We start from the raw sequence: 23,148 nt of genomic DNA on the forward strand, positions 1-23,148 counted from the left end.
TGTGTTGTGTTTTGAAGTGATCCATGAAATGCATCGATGAATGAGCTGATGCACCATCAATGTAAGGGCTTTATATGTTTGTGTTGTGAAGCTCTTGTTCTGTATGTTCCAGCGCAGGTAGTGTGTTATTAGGCTTAGTGGCCTGATGCAGACAAGTGTGTGTGTGTGACCCATTTAACTGGTTACAGCTCTTCTCAGCTGTGCTCTAGTTCTGTCCAAATCTTTGTTTATCCAGGAACGCTGCAATAAAGAGGATTAGACCCAGAGTTCAAGCTCTGACTGCTTAGACTTGCAGAGTCTTATTAGTCCAGGTTTTTTTGAAAAATAAAATAAAATAGGATTCCCTACAAGTGGACTATTGAATTATATTATTTAAAGGTGCAGTTGTTTATTCTGATTATGTCAATTATAATCTCTCTCTGATATGTTTGGGTGGGTAAAGGCTGTTCTTAAGGCCTGTTCATGCCAATAACGATAACTATATTAGCCTCCACAATAACTTTATTATAAGTGTGTGCTCCACTTTACATTTGAGCTCTTTAAAGTCACCATGAAATCAAAATGAACAGCTAAAACCATCTTAAGCTGGTTGACAGTGTAACTTATTTTTCATGGAATATTGCAGTATTTATTCCCTCGGTTTCACAGACTTAAGTCTAGTCCCAGACTAAAATGCATGTTTGAGCGGTTTTAACTGAAAGCAACTTGCACTGATAAATCTTAAAATATGTCAGTGCTTTTGTTTTGTCTCATGATGTAAACCAGTAATGTTTTCTAAGGCACGCTTATAAAAGCTACTTAAATATCCTAATTGAACCAAGGCTTAATCTAAGCCCATTCTGTGAAACCAGGCCATTATAAATTAATTATCTGTGCATGTCATTATATTTTGATCCGCCCTCAAGTCCCCCCAGCTTTTTTTCTTTTCTTTTCTTATTCTTGTTCATATACATCAAAATAGGGAACCACTGACTTCAAAGTTGGGTTAATTCTGATTTGCTGTCAATGGTTTTATCCCTCATCAACTGGAAAAATCTTTCTGAAAGTGATTCCAATTACATCGTTCCACTGTGTCATCATTAAAGCTGTGGTGTGGACTCTAGAATGGTGCGTTCAAGTCATCTCGTAAAGATAGTATACCAGTGAACGCACATGAACACCACCACAATGTCGTGAATACAAGTGGGAAGCTCTGGGTTTTCTTTAAAGGGATACTCCACTTTTTTTGGAAATAGGCTCATTTTACAACTCCCCCAGAGTTAAACAGTTGAGTTTTACCGTTTTCGAATCCATTCAGCCGATCTCCGGGTCTGGGGGGTCCCACTTTTAGCATAGCTTAGCATAATGAATTGAACCGGACAAGACCATTAGCATCTCTCTCAAAAAAATGAACAAAGAGTTTCGATATTTTTCCTATTTAAAACTTGACTCTTCTGTAGTTACATCGTGTACTAAGACCGACAGAAAATGAAAAGTTGCACATGCCGCCTGATAATAGGCTACTGAGCTGGGGAGTATTATCAGGTGCTGCGTCATATCATTACGCCTGCTTCACCCATGGTACTGCAGCAAAGTTTCTTGATTATTACGCAGGAATGAGAGTATAGTTCCTAGCCATATCAGCCTAGAAAAGCGCAACTTTTCATTTTCCGTCGGTCTTAGTACACGATGTAACTACAGAAGAGTCAAGTTTTAAATAGGAAAAATATCGAAACTCTTTGTTCATTTTTTTGAGAGAGATGCTAATGGTCTTGTCCGGTTTATAAATTAAAGTAACAGATTGTTTTGGCTTTACAGCAGCTCAAGAATCAAGTTATTGTCCAGCTAAAGTTAGTTTTGATTGATTCACTTCAGTCGCAACGATCATTAGTTATTAGGCCGCTAATACAACACCGTTTTAACAGAAAACTCTTAAGTTCTTTCTGCGCAAACTTCAAAAACGCAAACCCATGAAAACGCTGATGGCGTGCACATGCGATATTACAAGTTCAGTCTATAGGTATGCGCGTTTGAATATATGTGTGCAGGCGTGTAGTCCTTCCCTTCAAAAAACTTGTGAAGCCATGTAAAATTGATCGTTACATATATTGAAATGCTATGATATTTTGTGCAGGGAATTAGCTTATTTTGTTGTAAATAAAAAAAGCCTGACAATGTTGACAGCTAAATTATTCCACCACATTTCTCACTCCCCCAACTCGCAAAAATTAAGGCTTAAAGAAAATCCTGAGCTTCCCACTTCTATTTACGAATTTGTGGTGGTGTTCATGTTCATTCAACTCGAAAATACGATCTTTTCGACATGATTGCAGTGGAATGATTATTAAAACTAGTTTTTACTGTAGTTCCCTGGGTGAATAGGCCTTTTGGCACAGAGCAATATTCTGGTGGAATTCGGAACATATCAAATCTCATGTTTTACCTTATGTGTAAAGAAATTAAAAATTACCATCGCCATTAAAAACCTACCGACGGCAAAAATGAACATTTGAAGCATGTTTTATCTTTTATTCACAGCGAAAATAGACTATTTGACCGAAATTTCTGAATTGTCAGCAAGCTAATTGAATGTTTATAATCGGAATGGGACGCTAAATATCATTTTGGCTTTAATACGTTTTTCCCAGAAAATAGGCAAGAATAGGCCTAAACCTTGTGTCCTCCATGATTCCCGATCTTTCCGACAACAAAGTAGGCTACTTGTGCGACGAGCTGGTAATCACGACTTAAAGTGGTAAGTAGGACATTTCCGATAGCACATGAACCTCCCTGACTACACAACGTGAACGAAAATAAAACGCAATTAAGCAGCAGCCGAAGGTAAATTTCATATGCAGCTCTAAAGCCTAAATCCTTAACTTACCCAATAATAACTTTTCTTTTCTGCCTACTTGTAATATAATGACAGTTGCGTTTGTGTGTCATGGCCGGAGCTTCACCTGAGAAGGTAAGCTGCTCCAGAAAGCTGATTAACGGCTTTTATCCAGCCTTCACTGTTTATGGACTTCAGGCCCGGAGAAAGTACCAGATGACAGATATTCTGTTTAGCGCATACCTGTATGCAAAGTTAGAATTGTAACCCTTCTTAATCTCCATTTTACTTAGCTTAAATATGAAATTGTTATTAACTTCATTGGTATTAAATTAATATGATGAACTTTAATACTTTTTTAATGACAATTAAGCCCATTACTTCTGGATGGATGGATTGATTTGTATTGAGTATTTGTATCTCAGTGCAAAAAATAAATAGCCCAAGCTAGTGCAAGAACAGGTAGGCTACTCATTATAAATACAATTAAATTGGTAAGACTTTATTTTAAGGTCCAATTCTCACTATTAACTAGTTGCTTAAGCATGCGTATTACTAGTATATTTTCTAGCTGTCTATTAGTACTTACAGAACACATATTAATGCCTTTTTCTGCATGACCATGTTCTACATCCCTGAATCCTATACCCAGTACCTAAACTTAACTACATTACTAACTATTAATAAGCAGTAATTAGGCGTTTAGTGAGGCAAACGGCGTAGTTAATAGTGAATATGTGTTCCCCATACTAAAGTGTTACCACAAAATTAAATTATGCCTTTTGATTGGGATATTGATTATGGCACGTTCTTGATATGTTTCGTAACATTCACCAATATATCTATTCTAGAGCAGTGTTAATTGAACTGTTTCATTGTGGACCACATCAACAGTGAAAGTAAGGCAGCTAAGAGGTGAAGAGATGCATTTTCAAGTTAATGTATGCCGTTTTGGTGCTTTTGTTAATTATAATTACTTTTTAGCCTGTCAACTGACTACAGGTCTATTTTTTTAAATAATATATGTAAAGGGGTAATTGAAAAGCAGTCTCAGTAGTGTGACATACAATACTTAATCAGAAACCATTTTAAAGTGTACACTTTCCTTTATACATATTTATATTTTAATCTAAAATATTGATGTTGAAGAAAAATTCCCATCCATGTTTTTTGCTTAAAGGTATTCTGAGGATGGGTGTTCAGCTGTTCTGAGAAATCCATTTCATTCTCTTTATCCAATCAGGTAAAGCTGTGTCCCGCTGGGATTCAACTGTCCAAACATCTCTTACCTGTGACCAGCTCTACCAGCCACTTACCTCACCCCACATATTTAAGTCTTTTAAGTATTTTAAAGCCTGAAGTTAAACAGAAGCAAAGAGTCACATCTGCTCAGAGGTAGGTGTGCATTAGGAACAAGCTGTAGTATATACTGCAGTTTGCAAAAAAAAATACCACAGAATAATGCCGAGTCTCATTAAATGTCTTTATCTCACAAATGGAGTTACCTACATGATCCACAAAAACTGACATTACTGCAAAGTCAAGGTCAAATGTACAGAAAGGTACATGTGAAAATGAAAAATTCACAGAAATGATATGAAAAAGAATACAACTGATTGGGTGGTCTGACTTAACAAATCACACACAATCGACTAGAATCTTTTACATTTGGTACTCTTGACAACTTCTGTAACTGTCCCATAGCTGTACGCTCAGCAGAGCTCTGAAATGGTGCAAGTTGAGGCAGAAAGCCTGTTTTCACATCTCTTCAACTAGTGAGGCAGATATTTAACCCGAGAACTACACACATTAATGGCGAACGTGAGTTTCCCCATTGTTACAGAGTTCTCTCCAGTAGATCACCATCAACATGCTTTTGAAGATTGTCAGACAACCTAAGGCCTGTTAAAGGCAGCGTTGTGTAAAAAGCAAGGTGTGCCACTGTTTCCATCCCTTTAAATCCTGAGAGGTGACGGAACGCTTTTTCCTCAGCTGCCGGATAAAAGCTGCCATGTGACCCCGTCAAGAGAGGTCATTTCTGATTTCATAGCACACAATGGCTTTAGGATGAAAAATATATTATAGGTTGAAATATATGCTATTGCATGTGTGAGGCTGTCGGGTTAAACATCCGCTCAACCAATAAATAAACTGGAAATATAAGGGTCAAACTTGATACTTCTACAAACGAATGTGGACGGTGAGGCTTGTTTGGTTGGAATATCAGAAATGGTCAGATGATAAAATCAGGACATTTACAGATATATTTAAAATATTATAAAATAAACTTGTTAATTTATATTTCATTTGTATTTACAGTGTAGTGTGTACATTCACATTTCAGTTGGAATCTCGTCAAATTGTAGGTGTATTGATCTTATCTGTATGCATATACACCTATATTTTTAAGAGAGAACATTTTAATCAACCTTTCATGCATTCCTTCTCCCAAAAGTGGGAGTGGCTACGGACATGATGGGGCAGTAGGGGGCGTGGCTCTCAGCTTTATGTGGGAGCTGCTTCTGCCTCTTCCTCCTGTACCTGGTTGCCTTTACACAGGGACCTGATCTTCGTCATGATGCTAGAAAGTGTCTCCTTTACACTCTTTTCCAGCAGCCATCCCTCGCTTTCGCTCTCAGGATTCTCTGGGTCTGCCAGGGTTTCCAGTGAAGTAGTCAGGTACTGCAAACCGACAGTCACCACAGCCTGCGACAAAATTTCAGGTTAATGAATCTCTAGAAAGTTTCACACATGCTCAAAGCAGCATCATTGTTGTGTGCTTCTGATTTTTTTTTATCCACTTGAGCTCTACTTTTCCAGGAAATATCCAGTTTGGTACCAAGATTCTAGGACAGCGGTTCAAGCTAAGGTTAACCCTCTTGAACTAATTATTTTTGTATATTTGGTGTCACGTCACATTACGCAATCACGAAAGGTCCCTATGTACTTCAAGCAAAATTGAAGAATGAACTGGTGTGTAGTCATTTAGAACAAATCAGACCAAAACGAAGTTCGTTTGGAGTTTTTGGGGGTTCGAAACAGCTTGCCAAAGCAAACATTTTGGACAAGTTTGCTCAGACTACTACCAGTGGTCCTTGGCGATTATGTAAATGGACACTTTTTCCCCCGTGTTTAATACTTTAAAGCTGCTTGATTTAAAGCAATCTATTGTATGAAATGCTATAAATAAATGTAATGTGACTTGACTTGGAGAGCTGAATTTCAGAGCTTGTGCAAACATGTCTACATCGCTATGATCAGATTCTTTCTTAACTGCTGAAGCACACAGCACATATTTACATATTCATCTAAACGCTGCTCCCAGCAGTGTGTGCGGGGTCAGGATGTCCGCTAACATTATACCATTATGTATTTCGAATTTCTTTTAACCACTAGGCGAAGAACTTGTGTACTTGTAGCATAGCGGGTCCTTAACAGTTCATATTGAAGGTTTGCTGTTCCCATCTACTCAATTGTGTATGCATTACTGTATAGTTTAATGTATTTTGTAGTAGTAATGTAGACAAGTTCTGTAAGAGGAAAATATGAATATGTGAAGATGCCAAATTCATGTTATTTGTCAACTTCCCACGTGTTAAATGTTTATCAGTTATACCTTGTCGTGTCATCAACACAAAGTGTTAATTAAATCAATTAAGCAGTTAATTAATCTGATTCTTTCAGACCTATTTATATTACTCTTTACGCACCAACTGACCTTATAATCTAGCAGCTCTCTTTAGAATTTAGCAACACACTCTTTACCCACCAAGAGTGTAATTAGAGACTAAGTCAAAGGTCACGAGTTAGCTGTGTTCCAGTTCATCTCCCATACCCACCTCCAAAATAATGAACAGCAGCACAAAAGCACCAATACTGTTCATCGTGCCTCCATAGTAGGACACCAGGGCTTCACGGCAACCTCTGGTCCAGATGTTTAGGTCCTCAGTGTGGTGGTCATAGCTGTAGTGAGCGGAGTTGTTGGTCAGGTGATGTTGGATGCAGGGGCGAGGGGAGCCAGGGTTGCAGCAGCTGAAGGGAACGCTTTCCATCAAGTATTTGCCTTCCACGTTGCTCTGGATACGGCTAAGAAATTCCAAAAAAAGATTGAGAACTCTCTGGCATATTCTTGGGTGTGGCATTTAAGATTTCAGGAGTAACAGGCTTAGAAACATATCTCAACAAAGTTGTATCTTTACATTAACTTTGAGATTACTGGACAAAGATGAGAACTCCAATCTGATGATAAAAACAACACCACTTTTTAAATTAGATTTGTGAACCTCCTTGGGATCATTTATCACCTAAACGGTGATAGCCCCTTTGGAGGCCAACATTAGGGGCAGACTCCATGGGAGGTAATAGATTGTACAATGTTATTATTGGTGTGGAGAGTAAGCTTTAAAGGACTTTGGAATAGGATCCTGACAGATTATCTAATCCATGGATCCGTTTGCCCCCTTTACCCATTTCCTTTTTATAAAACCCACCAGCCAATTATCTACTTCGGAATCTCTCAAAACAAACCCTTAAATTTGATTCCTCTTGCATTCAACATTACAGTTTTCAGGGGGTCTGCTTTGAGAGGTCTCCGTTAGAACTTTTGTGTTATCTTTTATCTTGGTTATTGTATACATTATTGCACAATAGAGCACCTTCTGGGTTGCACTTCCTGAAGAGGAGAATAATATATACATCAGCTGATCTCTATCCGCTTAGCTGCCTTAAACAAGATACAACTTCCCCAAATCCCACTGAACATAAGCCTTGATAACTTTATCCTAATACTTGGACATATATGTTTAATGCCTGTACCTTTTGAATTTATCTACATCTATAGTAACTGTTAACATTTTTTAATATTTGAAAAAAAGGTACATCACAAGAAGTTGCATAAAAATCATCCAGAATCTCTTCCACTTAGATCCCTCGCCATCTCTTATCTACGTTTCCACTGATACCTATTGCTTTTTAGGAAAAAATATCAGTACTCACTCTTTAACATCGTCATTGCTGAAGTCCAGGTAGCGATTGCTAATCCACTGGATCTCGAACCAATCCTTGTAGTTGTTGTTTCCGCAACAACGGAACTCAATCTGGGTCATATCCAGTGTTCTCTTCATGAAGCATCGTCCTGGCGTGTCTGTGTCTTTGTAGTACTTCATTCCATTCTTCAGGCCTTCAGCCAGGGCGAAGTGCAGAGAGATCTGCATCAAGAAACACAGCAGAGCCGTGACAAAGAGGGCGATGCAGAAAACCACGCATCCACACATGTAGATCTTCAATAGATGTTTCCACTTGGTGAACTTGACTGTGTCAAGGGAGTCATGGCACACTTTGCCCCCAAAAGCGTTGACACCACAGGCCACAAGTCCCACCAGAATGAGCAGGTTGGGCACGAAATGACTCTCATTGTTATCCATAATCTCGCTTCTCTTGCGTAGCTCGATCTTGAAGAAGATCCCCATGCTGAAGATGAGGATTCCAGCCATGACAGAGAGCCAGTACAGGATCCACAGTCCTTGGGCAAGCTTGACCCGTTTGGCCAAGTCAAATTTCATAGGCATCAAAGCCATTTTGTTTTTGGTGTCTAATGAGTCACAATGATATATTCACAGGGATTCTTCTTCAGTATGATTGCCTGTTATTGTACGATTTGATGTGTTTCTTTTCCTTGTTGAAATTCTTGAAGACCTTAAATAGAAATGCTGTTGTCCAGAAGCTTAGTTTAGTAATCCGTCATCAAGTATGGCTGCAGAATGTGCTGTAGCAAGGATTCCCCTCTTCATACCCATTCTGATCATCCACAATTTAAGAGAGTCCATAATGTTGACAACCAGAGGCCTCTTCCTCTGGAACTGATCATAAATCCACCCAAATGGACCTGCTTTGGGGGGCTACGTGGCTTTTGCTGATGGTTCCCTTCCCTGCAAAAAGGGGTGGCCGGCTGAGGAGCTGTATGATTGTAGAATCCAGTTCCTCTACGTCATCCTAAAGCCCACTAATCAGCACTGATCCCATTTGCAGATGAGCCGAGGACTAATCCTTTATCTTACTCTGTAATTGGTTAGTTACTTTAGCATCAGTTTCCTTTTTTACCTGCTGGTATTGCTGGGCTGTGGGGTATCTTTGGATAGTCTTCAGACCAAAGCATTCTTGTCTGATAGGTCTTTTGTTTGTACCTTATATGTCTACTCAGACCACTGATTTGTTAGGATAATACGCTCAAATGTACCGCTGGGTGGTTTGTATTTTCCAGCTCCTGTGCCAATAACATATATTTACTTATTTAAGTCACCTCTTGCTAAAATTTTATTTCCCAGGGTACATTATACAACATAAATTTACACTATCACATGGAAAGCAAAAACAACATTACAAAAAGTTAATATATTGCCGAGTCTTCATCATAGTTGTGAAATGTTCAAACTTTGTAGAGTGAAGCACCGGTAGTTTTTTTTTTTTTTTTTGATATATATATATTTAATTTATAAAAAGAATTGACAAGACTTTTTGGGGGCACATTTTTCTGTGCATGATACTTCTGCTAAGTGTAACCTAACCAAATGTACAAATGTCTTTAGCTCAGCAATTGGCTTCCATCTGTAAACTGGAGAAACTGGAAGAACTGGCTGAGGAACAACCACTCCTCGAGAAGACAAAGGACCTTTCTGGAAATTAACATTTGAACTCACCCGTGTGCACTATCCAGACGAAAGTCTCACCTCCGAAACATCCTAATCTACATTTCTTCCCCTCATCCCCCACTCCTTCTCCCTCATGCTGAGATCACCAAAACTCACACAATAATCTATATGGTTTAATGTGAATAATTGTCATCGAGTATTATACATGTTTAGTATTATTTAGTTTAGAGATAACATGCACACAAAGGAGGGTGGGAGGGTTACACACTCCTGTTCTCAAAGAGTGTAAACACTGAATGCAAATTACCATTGTTGGCCAATGTTTCCATGTGAAAAGCTATATAATGAAATACAACTGGAGGCTCTGGGCCTTTTGTAACTCAAAGTTGGCCCATGATGCTAAGAGTGACCAAAGCTCTTAGCATCATGTATTTTAATGTTAGGTTTGCATCTTTTCTCTTTATTCTAGAGCATTCAATGTTATTGAATTGTTATTGAATTGTTTATCTTTGAACTGATTATGAAATAGGCATGATACATTTGCCTGACATAATAAATTGTAAACATTTTTTTATTCTAATGATTTTATTCTAACGGACTATTAAAGAGTTAAAAGGAATAGTCAAACATTCGCTCACATTTACGAGAAATAACGAGAGAATACATATGAGAAAATGTATTGCATTTGATCACAATTACTTTGCCACGCGGGAAGACAGTAACACACAGAGACCTTCCCCGCTGACGGATGCCTCCATTGGACCACATCTATGATGATAGACCCCAGACAGGCCAGGTAAACGTGACCGATGTGTTTATCCTATTGTCTAACTCCACAAGAAGTTGGACAGGTCTCTTAAGATTATTATCACCCAGACATGTAATTGAACAATCATTGTCCCTTGGTCAATCCTCCCATAGCAACTTCAAAGTTATGGACAGCTTTCCTTCTTCCTTCAGAGGTGATTTTTACATGATGAAAGGAGATGAAGCCACGTTTTTAATGTCATTATCTAGTTGGCTAATTTTTGATCCTCAACAAATCATGGGGAGATCCAGTCATACAACCCGTCCAGACAGATTTTGCCCCTAAGTCAATCCAATGTACTTTGTCAAAGAGCAATTAGCTCATTTGACAGTTACCATGAAGAGCAAATCAACTTTCTGTGTTTGCTACTTAACCTATTTGCAGCAATCACAAGCTCTTATAATTAGTTGTGAACTTTAAGTCCTTTGCCACTTTGGTTAAGCCTAATCAAATACCTAAACATTCTGGCTCAGAGACAATGGGTGAAGATTAGGACTTTTGGTGGATTGACCCCAAGTCTCTTGCAAGAGCACTTGACCTGTCTTCGGACTAAGAGCTAATTGGTTGAGTTGTAGAGTTGCCTTGCAGCCATGTCTATATGACAGCCCAATGGGGCATCACCCCTGTAATTAGCGTGTGTGGGTCACATGTGACAAGATTACAGGGACTGATAGGATTCGAGTGACTTACTGTCAGATCCATTTAGAAGGACACGTAGGCACTGGATGATTTGCACGCAATGCTTCTACCCCAGCAAACGAGAAGATTGAGAAGCGTGTTACATTGAGGCTCAAGTGTTCATATTTGTAGGTGTGGAGGGAACTCTTGGTTGGCCGTTGTTATTGTGGGGCATTCTGAGCTCAACATAATATTCTGTGTTTCTTTTTGTGATGACCTCTTGTATGTTAGTTTTTTTCTCAAATTGAACTGTGCTTTAATCTGTTCTCGATTCCAGACAGAGTAGTATATAGTTGTGATGACTGCAGCAGATGAGAGGTTCATGCTCAAAGCTGTTGTGTACTACTGAACTACAGCTGTACTACTACACTACTACTTTGGCAAGCTGTGAGAATAGAGCACAACTTTTTCAGTGGCCTTGGTTCTGGAAATATTTCTCCATTCATTGTTTTCATAGGGATTAAAGAAAAAAAAAGTTCAATAAAGACTTGAAAGCCTTGAACCAACCAGCTCCAAGATGGACATTACAAAATGTTACTTGTTTTGAATATTTAAAAAAAAATGTGAATTTTGCAATTCTTTGTTGGAGTATTCGACCCAGATTGAGTAACACATGGCTGTGTTTTTATTTATTTATTTGCAATTTTCATAGTAACATTGAATTGCTCTTGGTAGTGTTGTCAAAAAGTACCGACTTCGTTAACAAGTTTAAAAATGTGATGATACCAGCATTTCCCTTTAGCATTTTGGGCGCTATTGAACGGATTCTTAAACACCTTTGATTGGCCATTGTGTTGACACGCTCAACATATGTCTGTGATTGGCTACAATGATCAACAATGACATCTTTGACGCTCTTCACCGAGCGCTTACACAGATACACACGGGAGCGCTTAATAGCAGGCATCTATCAGCGGATCCCTAATATATCCGCTGATAGACGGAATTAAAATTACAATGACTTGACTCACAAAAAAAAAAAAAAAAGTCCATTAAATTCTACTGTTGCTTTATTAGGAGTGGACAACAATGTGATGATTTTGCTGGCAATATAAAATTAAGTACTTTTGTGAGTATTGTAATGATTGTATTTAGTTTTTTTATTTGGCCAATCATTTTCCAAAAAGTTTTATGATGCTTAGTTTCATGAATCGCAAGTAGAGAGTATTGAGACCAACATTTTTGGTAACACTTTCTATGAAGATCATGCTCATAATGAATTTAGCCCCATTTATACTTATTTATAAGTATTACTATTCTTTAAATATATTTATAAAGACTCATTAAGACATGCATTTTCGTTTTTTTAACGTGCATGCTCATAATCCATTATACACTGATTTATAATATAAAAATATATAAAATATAAAATATATCCAGAGATACTTGTTTGCTGTACCAATTAGTTATCAATTATGTTTTAAATGGCTAATGTTTGCTAATTTTGATTTGTTAAAATCAATGTCCCTTCAGCCATATGCATGGTATTGCTTTTAGCAGTTTGAAATTATACTTTAAAATATGTTGCAGTGTTTTTCAAAAATTAAAAAGATAAATTTTTCTTCATGATTTCTTAACATTTGCTTTAGGAAAATTGCATCCTTTACTTGTGTTCACTTTACTTAATGCCACCAATGATGCATTTATACAGTTCGTAACTGTATTATCATCACTCACAATAAGTATTTATAAGAATATAACACGGCTATCAATAACAATATATTCATTTATTTGACAGAAATAAATCTGAATAACTAAAAAGTCATTGTAACTATAATATAATAATATTATAGTAATGCAGGTTGCATCTTTATAAATACATTCATGGAATCATACGACTGACTAATTAATACTTATAAATCAGTGTATAATGGATTATGAGCATGCGCACTGAAAAAGTAAACGCATGACTTTTAAGTAATTATAAAAATAATATAAATGTATATAACTGTTCTTATAATGCAGTATATAGGTACTTAATTAGTCTTTTTAAATATATTTATAAAATAGTAATACTTATAAAGAAGTATAAATGGAGCTATAATTCATTGTAAGCATGGTCTTCATAGAAAGTGTAACCAATATTATTATTTTTTAAAAATTAACACATAACTAGCCTGGCATTTTTCATGTAATAAATGTTTTACAAATTCTGAAATTTCAAAATTATGGTATGTAAAAAACATACCTGCCTTTTACCTTAAGCCATTAACGTACAAGAAAAAAAATCATTGACTGAATAAAAAAGGCTGACGCCTTTCCACTTCTTTCCACTTCCTTCCACTGTAGGAAAATTAACCCAAAATATCGCAGAAATGGTTGTTGCGGGAGTTGCATCCAATTCCACCCTCATCTCCGATCTCACAACAAGGGTTGACGCTGTTGATAAAAAAATCTGAGAATACAGCTGTTAGATCTGATATAATGGACTCTCAGCTGTCTATGCTGGCTGCAGAAAACAAATGCTTATGGGATAAAGTGGATGAGCTGGATGCCTACAAGAGGCGATGGAATCTGAGGATTTCAGGTATGCTGGAGGAAGATGGATATTTTTCTTCAGGTGTCACCAGGCTTAGCAGATGTTCTGAAGTCTTCGATTGATGTTGCGCACAGGCTTGGCCCTAAACTGGGCAATGCACGCCCTCGCAAGATAATTGTTCAATTTCTCTCTTGGTCTCACCGTGATCGTATCTGGGCTGATGCAAGAAGATCAGAAGTGCTCAAACTGAAGAAGATAAGGATCTCAGAGGACCTGACGCAGAGGACGAAGGAAGCCCGGAACTAGCTGTGGCCTTTGGTGGAGAAAGCCGGAAAGGAGGGTCGCCGTGCTGGCTTCAGGGGTCTAAATTTGCTATCGTGGATGGAAGGAGAGTTTCTGTGGACGAAATGTAACGGGTATATATTATCTAAAAATAATTATTATTTTGGCGGACTTTTATTTTGCCGTCTAATGAGGTCTAATCATTTTTTATTTTGTTTTCGGGGTTCAGTGTGTGCTGTGAGGGGAGAAGAAGTGAAAAAAAAGTCGCACAGGAAAAAAAGTGAGTGTTGTGTCATGTTCGAGAAGCTCGTTCGATAAAGTAACTTACCGTATTTTCCGGACTATAAGTCGCACTTTTTTTCATAGTTTGGCTGGTCCTGCGACTTATAGTCAGGTGCGACTTATATATCAAAATTAATTCAGACTGAGATGAACCAAGAGAAAACATTACCGTCTACAGCCGCGAGAGGGCGCTCTATGGCGGAGTTGTTCAGAAGCGACACCAAGGATGAAGAAAATTCAATGGATTCAGTGATGTGGAATGAGATCGCGGGAGCGTTTACTGGTAACTTGCTTGTTGGACTCGCTGGCTTATGTTAATTTAGCCTATTCAGCCTCCCAGGTATATGTTCTTTATGCTAGCTATTGTGTAGCTGAATAACTGTTAATGTGTTGCATTAACATACCGGACACCTACTCAGCCTGTTGTTCTGTGTGCTACTGTGTAGTTGAATAACTTGGAGTGAAAGATGGGGAAAAAAGACTTTTTTTGTGATTTATTTGCTTTTACGTGGACAGCAGTTGACAAGTGTCGAGGTGAGCTGACGAGGAGCTGAACCGAGCTTGTGCTGTCATAAGTTTCAAGTGTGATGAGAAGCTGAACCAAGCTTGTGCTGTCACGAGTTTCAAGCGTGATCGCAGCTGAACTTCATTTGTTTGATACGAAGAGTGACATTGCTCATCCTGCTGACTGCTGTGTGACCCGAGTGTTTGTCTCCGATTTAAGGGAGCTGAGACACTGTGAGTTTTCTTCATTGTTGTTTCACCACAGTTGACATCCGGAAGAAAAACACAGACATTATTTTTACTGTTGATGTAGAATAAAGCCGATTCAGAACGAGTGGTTTTTGCTACTGTTGTTTCAAGAAAAATCCTCGCTAGCCATTTTTGACAAGTTAGCGCCGCTCTGTGCATGCAAGTGGCATTACAAACTCTTTGAAATTCTTTTGTTTGTTTTTTACTCCCTATTTTGAGTATTCAGATACTGAATGATGGCTCCTACACTGATGATGCCGTCACCAGAGTGCTGCCCGGTTGCTCAGCACTTGTGATTGGGTAGGTGTTCCATGTGCATGGTTCCCCCGTTGGGTGACCCCCACGTGTATTTCCATGGTAAGTCTCCTTCCAGCTCATGTTCTCCCACTCTCTCGAGGTTGAAACATTCCACCCTGTGTGCTGGATACCTCTGAGTCTTCCATATGCATCCTGTACGTGGGTCATATGTGTATTTTAAGTCCTCCCTATGGGTAGGCATTGTGTTACATGTTCCTCCTGGGATATGTTACCCAATGTACCTTGGTATTCTTGCCTTAAGCCTTTCGTCCGTGCTAGTCTCACGACAGGGAGCTCAGTCTTGCGCAGGGCACTGGAAGACAGCCGATGTGGCGTGATTATACTGGGACCCCCAATCTCGTCAGTCTATGACGTAACTCGTAGTGACCGTACGAAAGGGAACGTCTCGGTTATGTATGTAACCCTCGTTCCCTGAGTAGGGAACGGAGACGTTACGTCCCTCTGCCACAACCGCTGTACCGCTGGAATAGCCTGGAGTTCAGTCTCGGCTCCTCAGCAAGGAAACATAATGCGAGATTGCCAGCTCCTCCTTTTATAGTCGCGGCATGCAAATTCCGCAGACGCAAGGCATTCTCATGCCATTGGCTCGTTTTCTAAAACTCGAAGGTGATGGGCTTCTAAGCAAAACCCCCAATTTTGTCAATCACTGACGTAACGTCTCCGTTCCCTGCTCAGGGAACGTCTCGGTTACGTATGTAACCCTCGTTCCCTGAGTAGGGAACGGAGACGTTACGTCAGTGATGACGAATGGGGTTTCGCTTAGAAAGCCTATCACCTTCGAGTATATAAAACAAGCCAATGGCAATGAATTTTGAGTATCTTGAACGGCATCCTGTGAAGGGAGCGGTTCAAGACGCGCAGGTCCAGGACTGGTCGTAACCCACCGGATTTCTTGGGTACAATGAAGTAGGGGCTGTAGAAGGTGAAGGCTGCTGCTGGGGCCGTGCGGGAGGGCGCCCTCGGCGGCGAGCAGACTGAGGCACCTGTGCCGATGACTGGGTGGAGGCAGCAGCGGGCCGTCGGGGCAGGACATGTTTTAGAGCCTCAGTCTGCCTCTGGGCAATCGAGAACTGCTGGGCAAAGTCCTCGAATGCTCCGCCGAAGAGGCCAGCCTGGGATATGGGGGTGTCGAGGAAACGGGGTTCACTCGGCCTATCGGCCAGGTTTAGCCACAGGTGTCTCACCTGACCCAGGGAGCGTGCGGTCACCTTCGTCGCTCGGAGAGCAAGGTCGGTGGCAGCACGCAGCTCATCAAAGAGCCCTGGGTCAGTCCTCCCCTCCTGCATGTCCTTGATCATCTGGGCCTGGTAGACCTGCAGAGTGGAGGAGAACCTACAGGCCTTGGAGGGGTGCTTTGGGTCACCGCGGGAAGAAGCACTCTGCGGACACAGTTGCATCGCAACAGAGCGTTCAACCTGGGGAACCCCAGTGTACCCTTTAGCAGCTGCCTGATCGAGAGGAGGAAAGGCGGAGGAGGCCGCCGAGCAATCACGGGAAGACAGGGGAGTCTTCCAGGACCTCGTGACCTCCTCATGCACATCCGGGAAGAAAGGTATTGGGGTTGGACGCTGATGGGGATCAGACTCGGGCAATGCTGGCACGCCCGAAGGCAGCAGCACAGCCGAATCGTCATCTCCCGAGGACTCCTGCCCAACTTGTGATGCAGCGATCGACATCGTATCGTCATCTGGAGCGCCGAAAGAGACCCGCGGCACGCCGAAAGACAAAGAAAGAAAGAAAGAAAGTTCAATCGGGACGCTCTCGGGTTGCGCTGTATGAGACGGGGGTGTGGAGCGTGGAATAGTCGGTGCTTTGTTCCACACTGTCACCCTCAGGTCACCCTGGCCACCAGCCGAAGTACCAGCTCTCGTGGAGCTGGTAAATCGGGGTGTGGATGAGGGGACTCTCCCTCAAACGAGATCATTGAGTCTTGACCGTAACAGCGCGATGGTCATGTTCCCGCAGTGGGAACATGATTCATCCACAAACGCTGCCTTAGCGTGATCAACGCCCAGACACACAAGACAGCGGTTGTGCCCATCAGAATCAGAAATGACGCGACCGCAACCAGAAGTGCACTGGCGAGGCATCTTTAAAAAGACGTGCCGCGTGCAAGCTCTTTTGTGAGAGGAAAAGTCTCTGCAGAGTGTTGAAGCGACCAGGGAGATGAACACACAAACACTGGCAGATCACTGCACAGATCAGCAGGGAATGTGCACTCGCTGGAACTCGCCGTCACACCAACACCTGGAGAGAAGCTCGTCTCGAAGAGTGGAGAAAACAATCTCAGAATTGGCTTGTGGAGTGAAGTGGAAAACTTGGAAAACTATTATTATAGTTTTTTTTAGTAGACTATCTCTTACTGTATGTACTTGACTGCCTTGCTTTACATTGAGTTTCTTATCCTATTTTTGTATGACATGTATCTACTGTGATCTTTGTTAAAAAAAAATAATAAAAAAAAAGACATATCAAGGTCCTGCCCCAACACTTTTAATAGTTTCAAATAACTAAATAAAACCACACTTATTGGAAAAACGAAATCTTGAGCATACATCTGTGTGATAAGAACTACCTAAAATGAAAGAAACCTTATTTGTTTTTTTTTTTGTTTTTTTGTTTGTTTGTTTGTTTGTTTGTTTGTTTGTTTTTTGGATTTTTTTGTTTGGCTTACATCCCATTTCATGTTTTATGACTATACTGCTGCCAGCCACCAGAGGGCAATAGAAATGCTTTGGCTTCACTTCACAAAAAAAATACACTGAATATCACCAAAAATAATGATTATCACCCAACCTTAGTCACAAATAAGGAAATGCCAGTGTTTGTTTCATTTGGAATTTTATTTTATTTTGTAAATTTGTTTTGTTTTTTTTTAACCAGGGCTCTGTCTTTCTGTACAGGAGATTATTCTAAGAGTTTAAAAACGATTGAAGAATCTGTTTACCCATAATCCTCTTGCATCGATAATCTTTTTTATGTATGAAGGCAACGCTTTCATGAGCTTTTAAATATTTTTCTGACAGCTCACTGCCCTATTATTTCTACACATACTAGATAGATAGATAGATAGATAGATAGATAGATAGATAGATAGATAGATAGATAGATAGATAGATAGATAGATAGATTGATTGATTGATTGATTGATTGATTGATTGATTGGTGGATAGATAAATAGGTGGATGGATGAATAGGTAGATGGATAGGCGAATAGATGGATAGATAAATAGTTCGATGGATGGATAGGTGGATAGATAGATAGATAGATAGATAGATAGATAGATAGATAGATAGATAGATAGATAGATAGATAGATAGATAGATAGATAGATAGATAGATATGTGGAAATATTGGTAGGTGGATAGATGGATAGATAAATAGGTGGATGGATATATGGTCTGTATCAGTAAGTTGGTGACAGAAGAAAAAGAGAGAGGTAATGATGAACAGACAGAGGAAGCTGAAGAGGATTGGTGACACATGCACATTGTGCACATTGTGCTCTGGATTTGGGGGAGGGGGGGGGGGCATTACAAGAATTTCATAACAAGCACAAGGGCATTAATATGTCAGGGGCTCATTGGAAGCAGATGTGTGATTTATTTTTACAGGCTGGTAGTTTGAGTCGTTGCAACAGGCACTGAAGCTATTCTTCCACCGCTCCCCTCGCTCACCTCCACCTCCTCTTCCTCTGATATAAATCAACAGCCTATTTTCCTCATGTTGAAATCTGCTACTGTCGTCTTCATCGTCGTCATCTTCTGTTCCACATTTTAGAATAATAGTAAAGTCGTCAAAACTATGAAACACAATGGAGTATCGTCATGAGCTGCGTCTTTGTCTGGATTCCAGCTCTGAACATAATTCCAAACAATTATTCTAATTTTAGTAATGTGAAGAAATTCATATGTATAGACACTTTATTTGTTTGCATCAGTCAAGTGTATACAACTCTTTGACTGGTGGTGTATGATATGTTATATGTCCACTAGATGGCGACTGTGGCATGGCCTTCATTTGAATTTTGTCATTTTAACCTTTCAGACTCTGAAAAGTTCACTTTTATTATCCTAAAAAAAAAAGTGTCTTTTATTGAATGTTTACAATAGATTCTTTGATAGATACATAGAAAGAGAAGTTCGTAAGGAGTTAAAGAGCTGTCTGTGTTCTGGATTGACATGCAGTTTTCCAGACTGGCTGACACATGTGAAAGAGTGGAGCATTTAGAGTGACAGTCTGATGGGAGGAAACGGCCCATTATTTAATCAATAGAATTGCATCAATTTGTGGAAAATTTGTGTCCAGTGAAAACAAACGAACAGCCAGTTCAGCAAAGAGGCAGATTTTTCTTTTGCGTGACTCAGAGCACATGTGAGAAGGGCTTCTCACGGTGTGTATCTGTGCCTGTGAATATCTTTGCAGCGAGTTTTCATGCTCTCTGATGCTCATGTGTCCAAACTTGGCTGACGCTCGGGTACAAATTGAGTCGTCACACTGGGCTGTCAATCTGTTTCAAGGTCTATACCTGCTCATACCTCTCGTGACTCCTGCGTGTAAATCTCCAGCAGGGTCGACGAGGTGATGTCAGTGTGTGACATTAACTTAACCCTAGAGGGTCAAAAGGTTGTGTTGGGGGATGGACTTCACCCACTGTGACTAAGGCCCTGTTTACACCTGGTATTAAGATGCGTTTTGGTCGATCAGACCAAGTGGGCAGCGCTAAATACAGGTGTAAACGGGGTCTAAAACGTTTTGAGCTTGTCCACTTTCAACCACTTCTAGAGGTAGTCAAAAACACATTCGACCGGATTGCTTTCGTAGTGAAAACGCTCATGTGATTGAATGTTCAAACAGCCACAAAAGACCTTCTACTCTCCGTCTACTGACCTAAGTAGTCGGCTGAAGACCCAATTGGGTTTGAAGACAAAAAACATATCAAGCACAATGTTCTCTCACCATTCCTGATTTCTAACACACACTCACAGCGTTCGGCTGGTTTTGCGGCTGTCAGAGCAGAAACTAAAGCTGTTGCTCTGTGTGTTTTTCTGTCGTCACATTTCGTGTTCATATGTAAATTGCACAAGCTTGTTTTGTCCATTAGATCTGGAAAAAAACACATACATTTACCCGCCCATAGACCCTCCCCTTGAAGAAATCAGGACAGAAGTGGTTGAAAGTGGACAAAAGAGATGGATTAAAACACAAGGTGTAAACAGGAATGTGTCTCCCTCGTCTACTTGTGATCCTATCGACCAAAACACATCTTAATTCCAGGTGTAAACAGCGGCTAAGAATGTGACTTCAGTAAAAAATGTCCCATAGGCTGAAAACTTAAAAACAAAAGATACTTATGTTGTCATGAAACAACTTCTTGAATGAGAAAACATTTAGGGCGGGACTTGATTTTGTGTATAGGGAACTGATCGGGTGGATATTAATGAATACTGAAAATATTCCATAAAAAAACAATAATTGCTAATTTTGATGTCATGGTGACTTTAAAAGGATTATTTTGTTGTTGTTGATGCATATATTCATTTTGCATTTTGAGCCCTACAACAGCCTCTTGGAGCAAATTTGAACAATTGGAGAACTCTGAAATGCCGTAAGGAGTAGAGAGAGAGATCAAGCGTGTATGAAATACTTGAGTCTTTGCGTCTCAACATATTCAGTAGCGTCTCTTTATCTGCAAACCAAGTTTATCTGCACCAGGAACACAGCCGTTATACATCGCTAGTGAGAAATGTCTTGAAGCTTTTAAGTTGTTAAACTATTGTGCTGATAAAGAGCAGAGCTGACAACATGTTTCTGTGCGATGTGTGCGTGAGCGGGAGAGAAAGAGAGTATGTGCTTTCCGTACATTATAAAACATCATTTTTATTTGCTTGGTCAGTGTTGATGTGGGTGTTTGTTCTTTTGCTGTTGTAGGCTGTTTTGAAATAACTGAAATCATTCGGTGGAGTGATATGGACATGTAATGCGTTCAAGCCTGGAATCTGCCTGGAAGATTCTGCCTGGAAGCCTGGAATCTGCCAATCTGCCTGGAACTACTTTCGTCGTGCGTTTCCCTGAAAATTATTGCACACCTTAGAATGTTCATCAACCAATCAGATTCAAGCATTCAGCAGCCCTGAGTTTTTAATGCAAATTTTTTTTTTTTTATGCTTCTGAGTGCCCGTTGATAAAGATGAGCCAAGAATAAGTTGATTCAAGGAAAGGGAGAAGACATTCTACAGAGGAGAACACCTCTCGCCTTGTTTCTGACAATGAAGCGCTCAGATAGGCAGCCAGAAGTGCAGTGTGGAGCAGGAGCCTGTCAGGCAGATTTATGTCAGGCTAAAGGTGGTGGAATAAAGCTGTTAATGGGGCTTACTCTTTACTGTCCATCACTCTCGACTCGCTATTGAGGCTCTGCCACAGCAAACATTCCCCACACACACACACTCCTCACAGAGACTGGGATATACGGGCACATAAATCCAGTGAAACTTGTGAAAACTCTCCTATAAATTCACATTCCAAGAATTAAGGATGCTCAGATACAAGAGAATCTGTTTATATGATGAAACGGCTCCTTGTAAGAAGGATTAAATTCTTCTAGCCAAGGTCAGTAGAGACTGAAAGCACATTCCTTGTTGCCTTCCCGATCAGAGGCAGAGTGACTCCTGCTCTTCCCATACAGCTGCAACAACATTATAAGAGATTTAATACCATCCCTGACACTTACAAATTCATCTTTGTAGGGTCATTCAATGGATAGTTGGCTGTCTAAATGGAGTACATAGAGTAGGCAGAAAATCCGCTTCAGAGGATCAGGAGACAGAAATGACTTGCATAGAATCTCTTGAAACCATGCACAAGTACATTTTTTACCTCTAAACATATATAGTTTTAAAATTTGCATAAAGGAAATTAAGGCCGTGTGTCCACCAAAGCGTTTTTTGCCAGCTGAAAACGCCTAGCTGTGGGCGCTTGAGGGCGTTTTGCCAGCGTTGCGTTTTTTTCAGTTGGACACTTTGCTTGTTATGATACGGAATATCCGCGAAAGTGTTACTAGTATCTCATTTCACACATATTTTGTTTCTGTGTTGATTCTATATTAAAATGTCAATACAATGTAATGTATTTTCTCTGGCTCTTGTTTTAAATGATTTTGTTCCGTTATTATGCTTGTTGTCATCTGTTGACGTTGTAGGCTACAAGCAGAATGTGGCGGACGCGGTTGGTCGGTGTGGTATTAGTCCCGCCCCTCCTCCACTGTGATTGGTCGGTTGGGTAAAAAGTGACAGTGATGAGCGCAGCGTTTTACCCAAAGTTGAACATTCTTCAACTCTCGGCGACCTGTAGAAAACGCAAAGCGCTCGGCGCTTCAGCGTGAAAAAAATGCTCAGCGCCTCGCTACGCTCATGGCGTTTTAAAAATGCGGCGCTCCCATTGAAAACAATTTAAAAAACACGCCAGCCGTGTGAAAAAACGCTTTGGTGGACACACGGCCTAAGATACGCTATTCTACACAGAATTTACCTCAAATTCTCATTGCTATCTGGACATTTTTTGTTATTTTTTTTGTGTGAGTTTGTGATTCCCACACACAGTATTGATTCTCATTACTGTATTACAGTTAAATAACTACTGTGCATTTTTATCAAAAAGCATTTTTACAAAAATACTGTCATGATAGTAATGCTTAATTGTCATGAAATTAATGTTGCAATGCAAAAACTAAAGGGTCCTGTCTTTTTTTAAACATAAAAAGAAAGTAGCACTCATTGTAAAGACAGAAATAAAACCTTCACTTTTAAGCAAAACATTTAACCAAAAAAAAGTTTGTTAGGTTTTGATAGGATGATTTATAAGTCATTCATCCATCCATTAATTCTCCAAACTGCTTGACCCTCACAACCATTAATTTTTTTGTTTGTTTTTAGTTAATTTTATTTAGTCTTCTCATTAACACCATTCATTGAGACTGTTTTATGCATGCAAAACATGCATACAAACGAGAGGTGGGATTAATTGCGTGAACAGCCAGTAATTCCCCTGCATTGATTCAACTGACTTCACGCATCCCCCCTAAAATCACCT

The 23,148-nt window shown here is 39.9% G+C and overlaps 1 protein-coding gene across 1 annotated transcript; it reads right to left on the reverse strand.

The window, feature by feature from the left end:
- Positions 1 to 4,276: 4,276 nt before the first annotated feature.
- Positions 4,277 to 8,743, reverse strand: prph2b (peripherin 2b (retinal degeneration, slow)). Its single transcript, XM_084392040.1, has 3 exons — positions 7,808 to 8,743; positions 6,652 to 6,898; positions 4,277 to 5,518 (listed from the first exon to the last, which is right to left on the reverse strand). Exons 1-3 carry the CDS (start codon positions 8,386 to 8,388, stop codon positions 5,318 to 5,320), a joined length of 1,029 nt encoding a protein of 342 aa, XP_084248166.1. The 5' UTR covers positions 8,389 to 8,743; the 3' UTR covers positions 4,277 to 5,317.
- Positions 8,744 to 23,148: the final 14,405 nt, after the last annotated feature.

The sequence above is a fragment of the Rutilus rutilus genome (genome assembly GCF_951802725.1).
Source record: "Rutilus rutilus genome assembly, chromosome: 20".
Lineage (NCBI taxonomy): Eukaryota > Metazoa > Chordata > Actinopteri > Cypriniformes > Leuciscidae > Rutilus > Rutilus rutilus.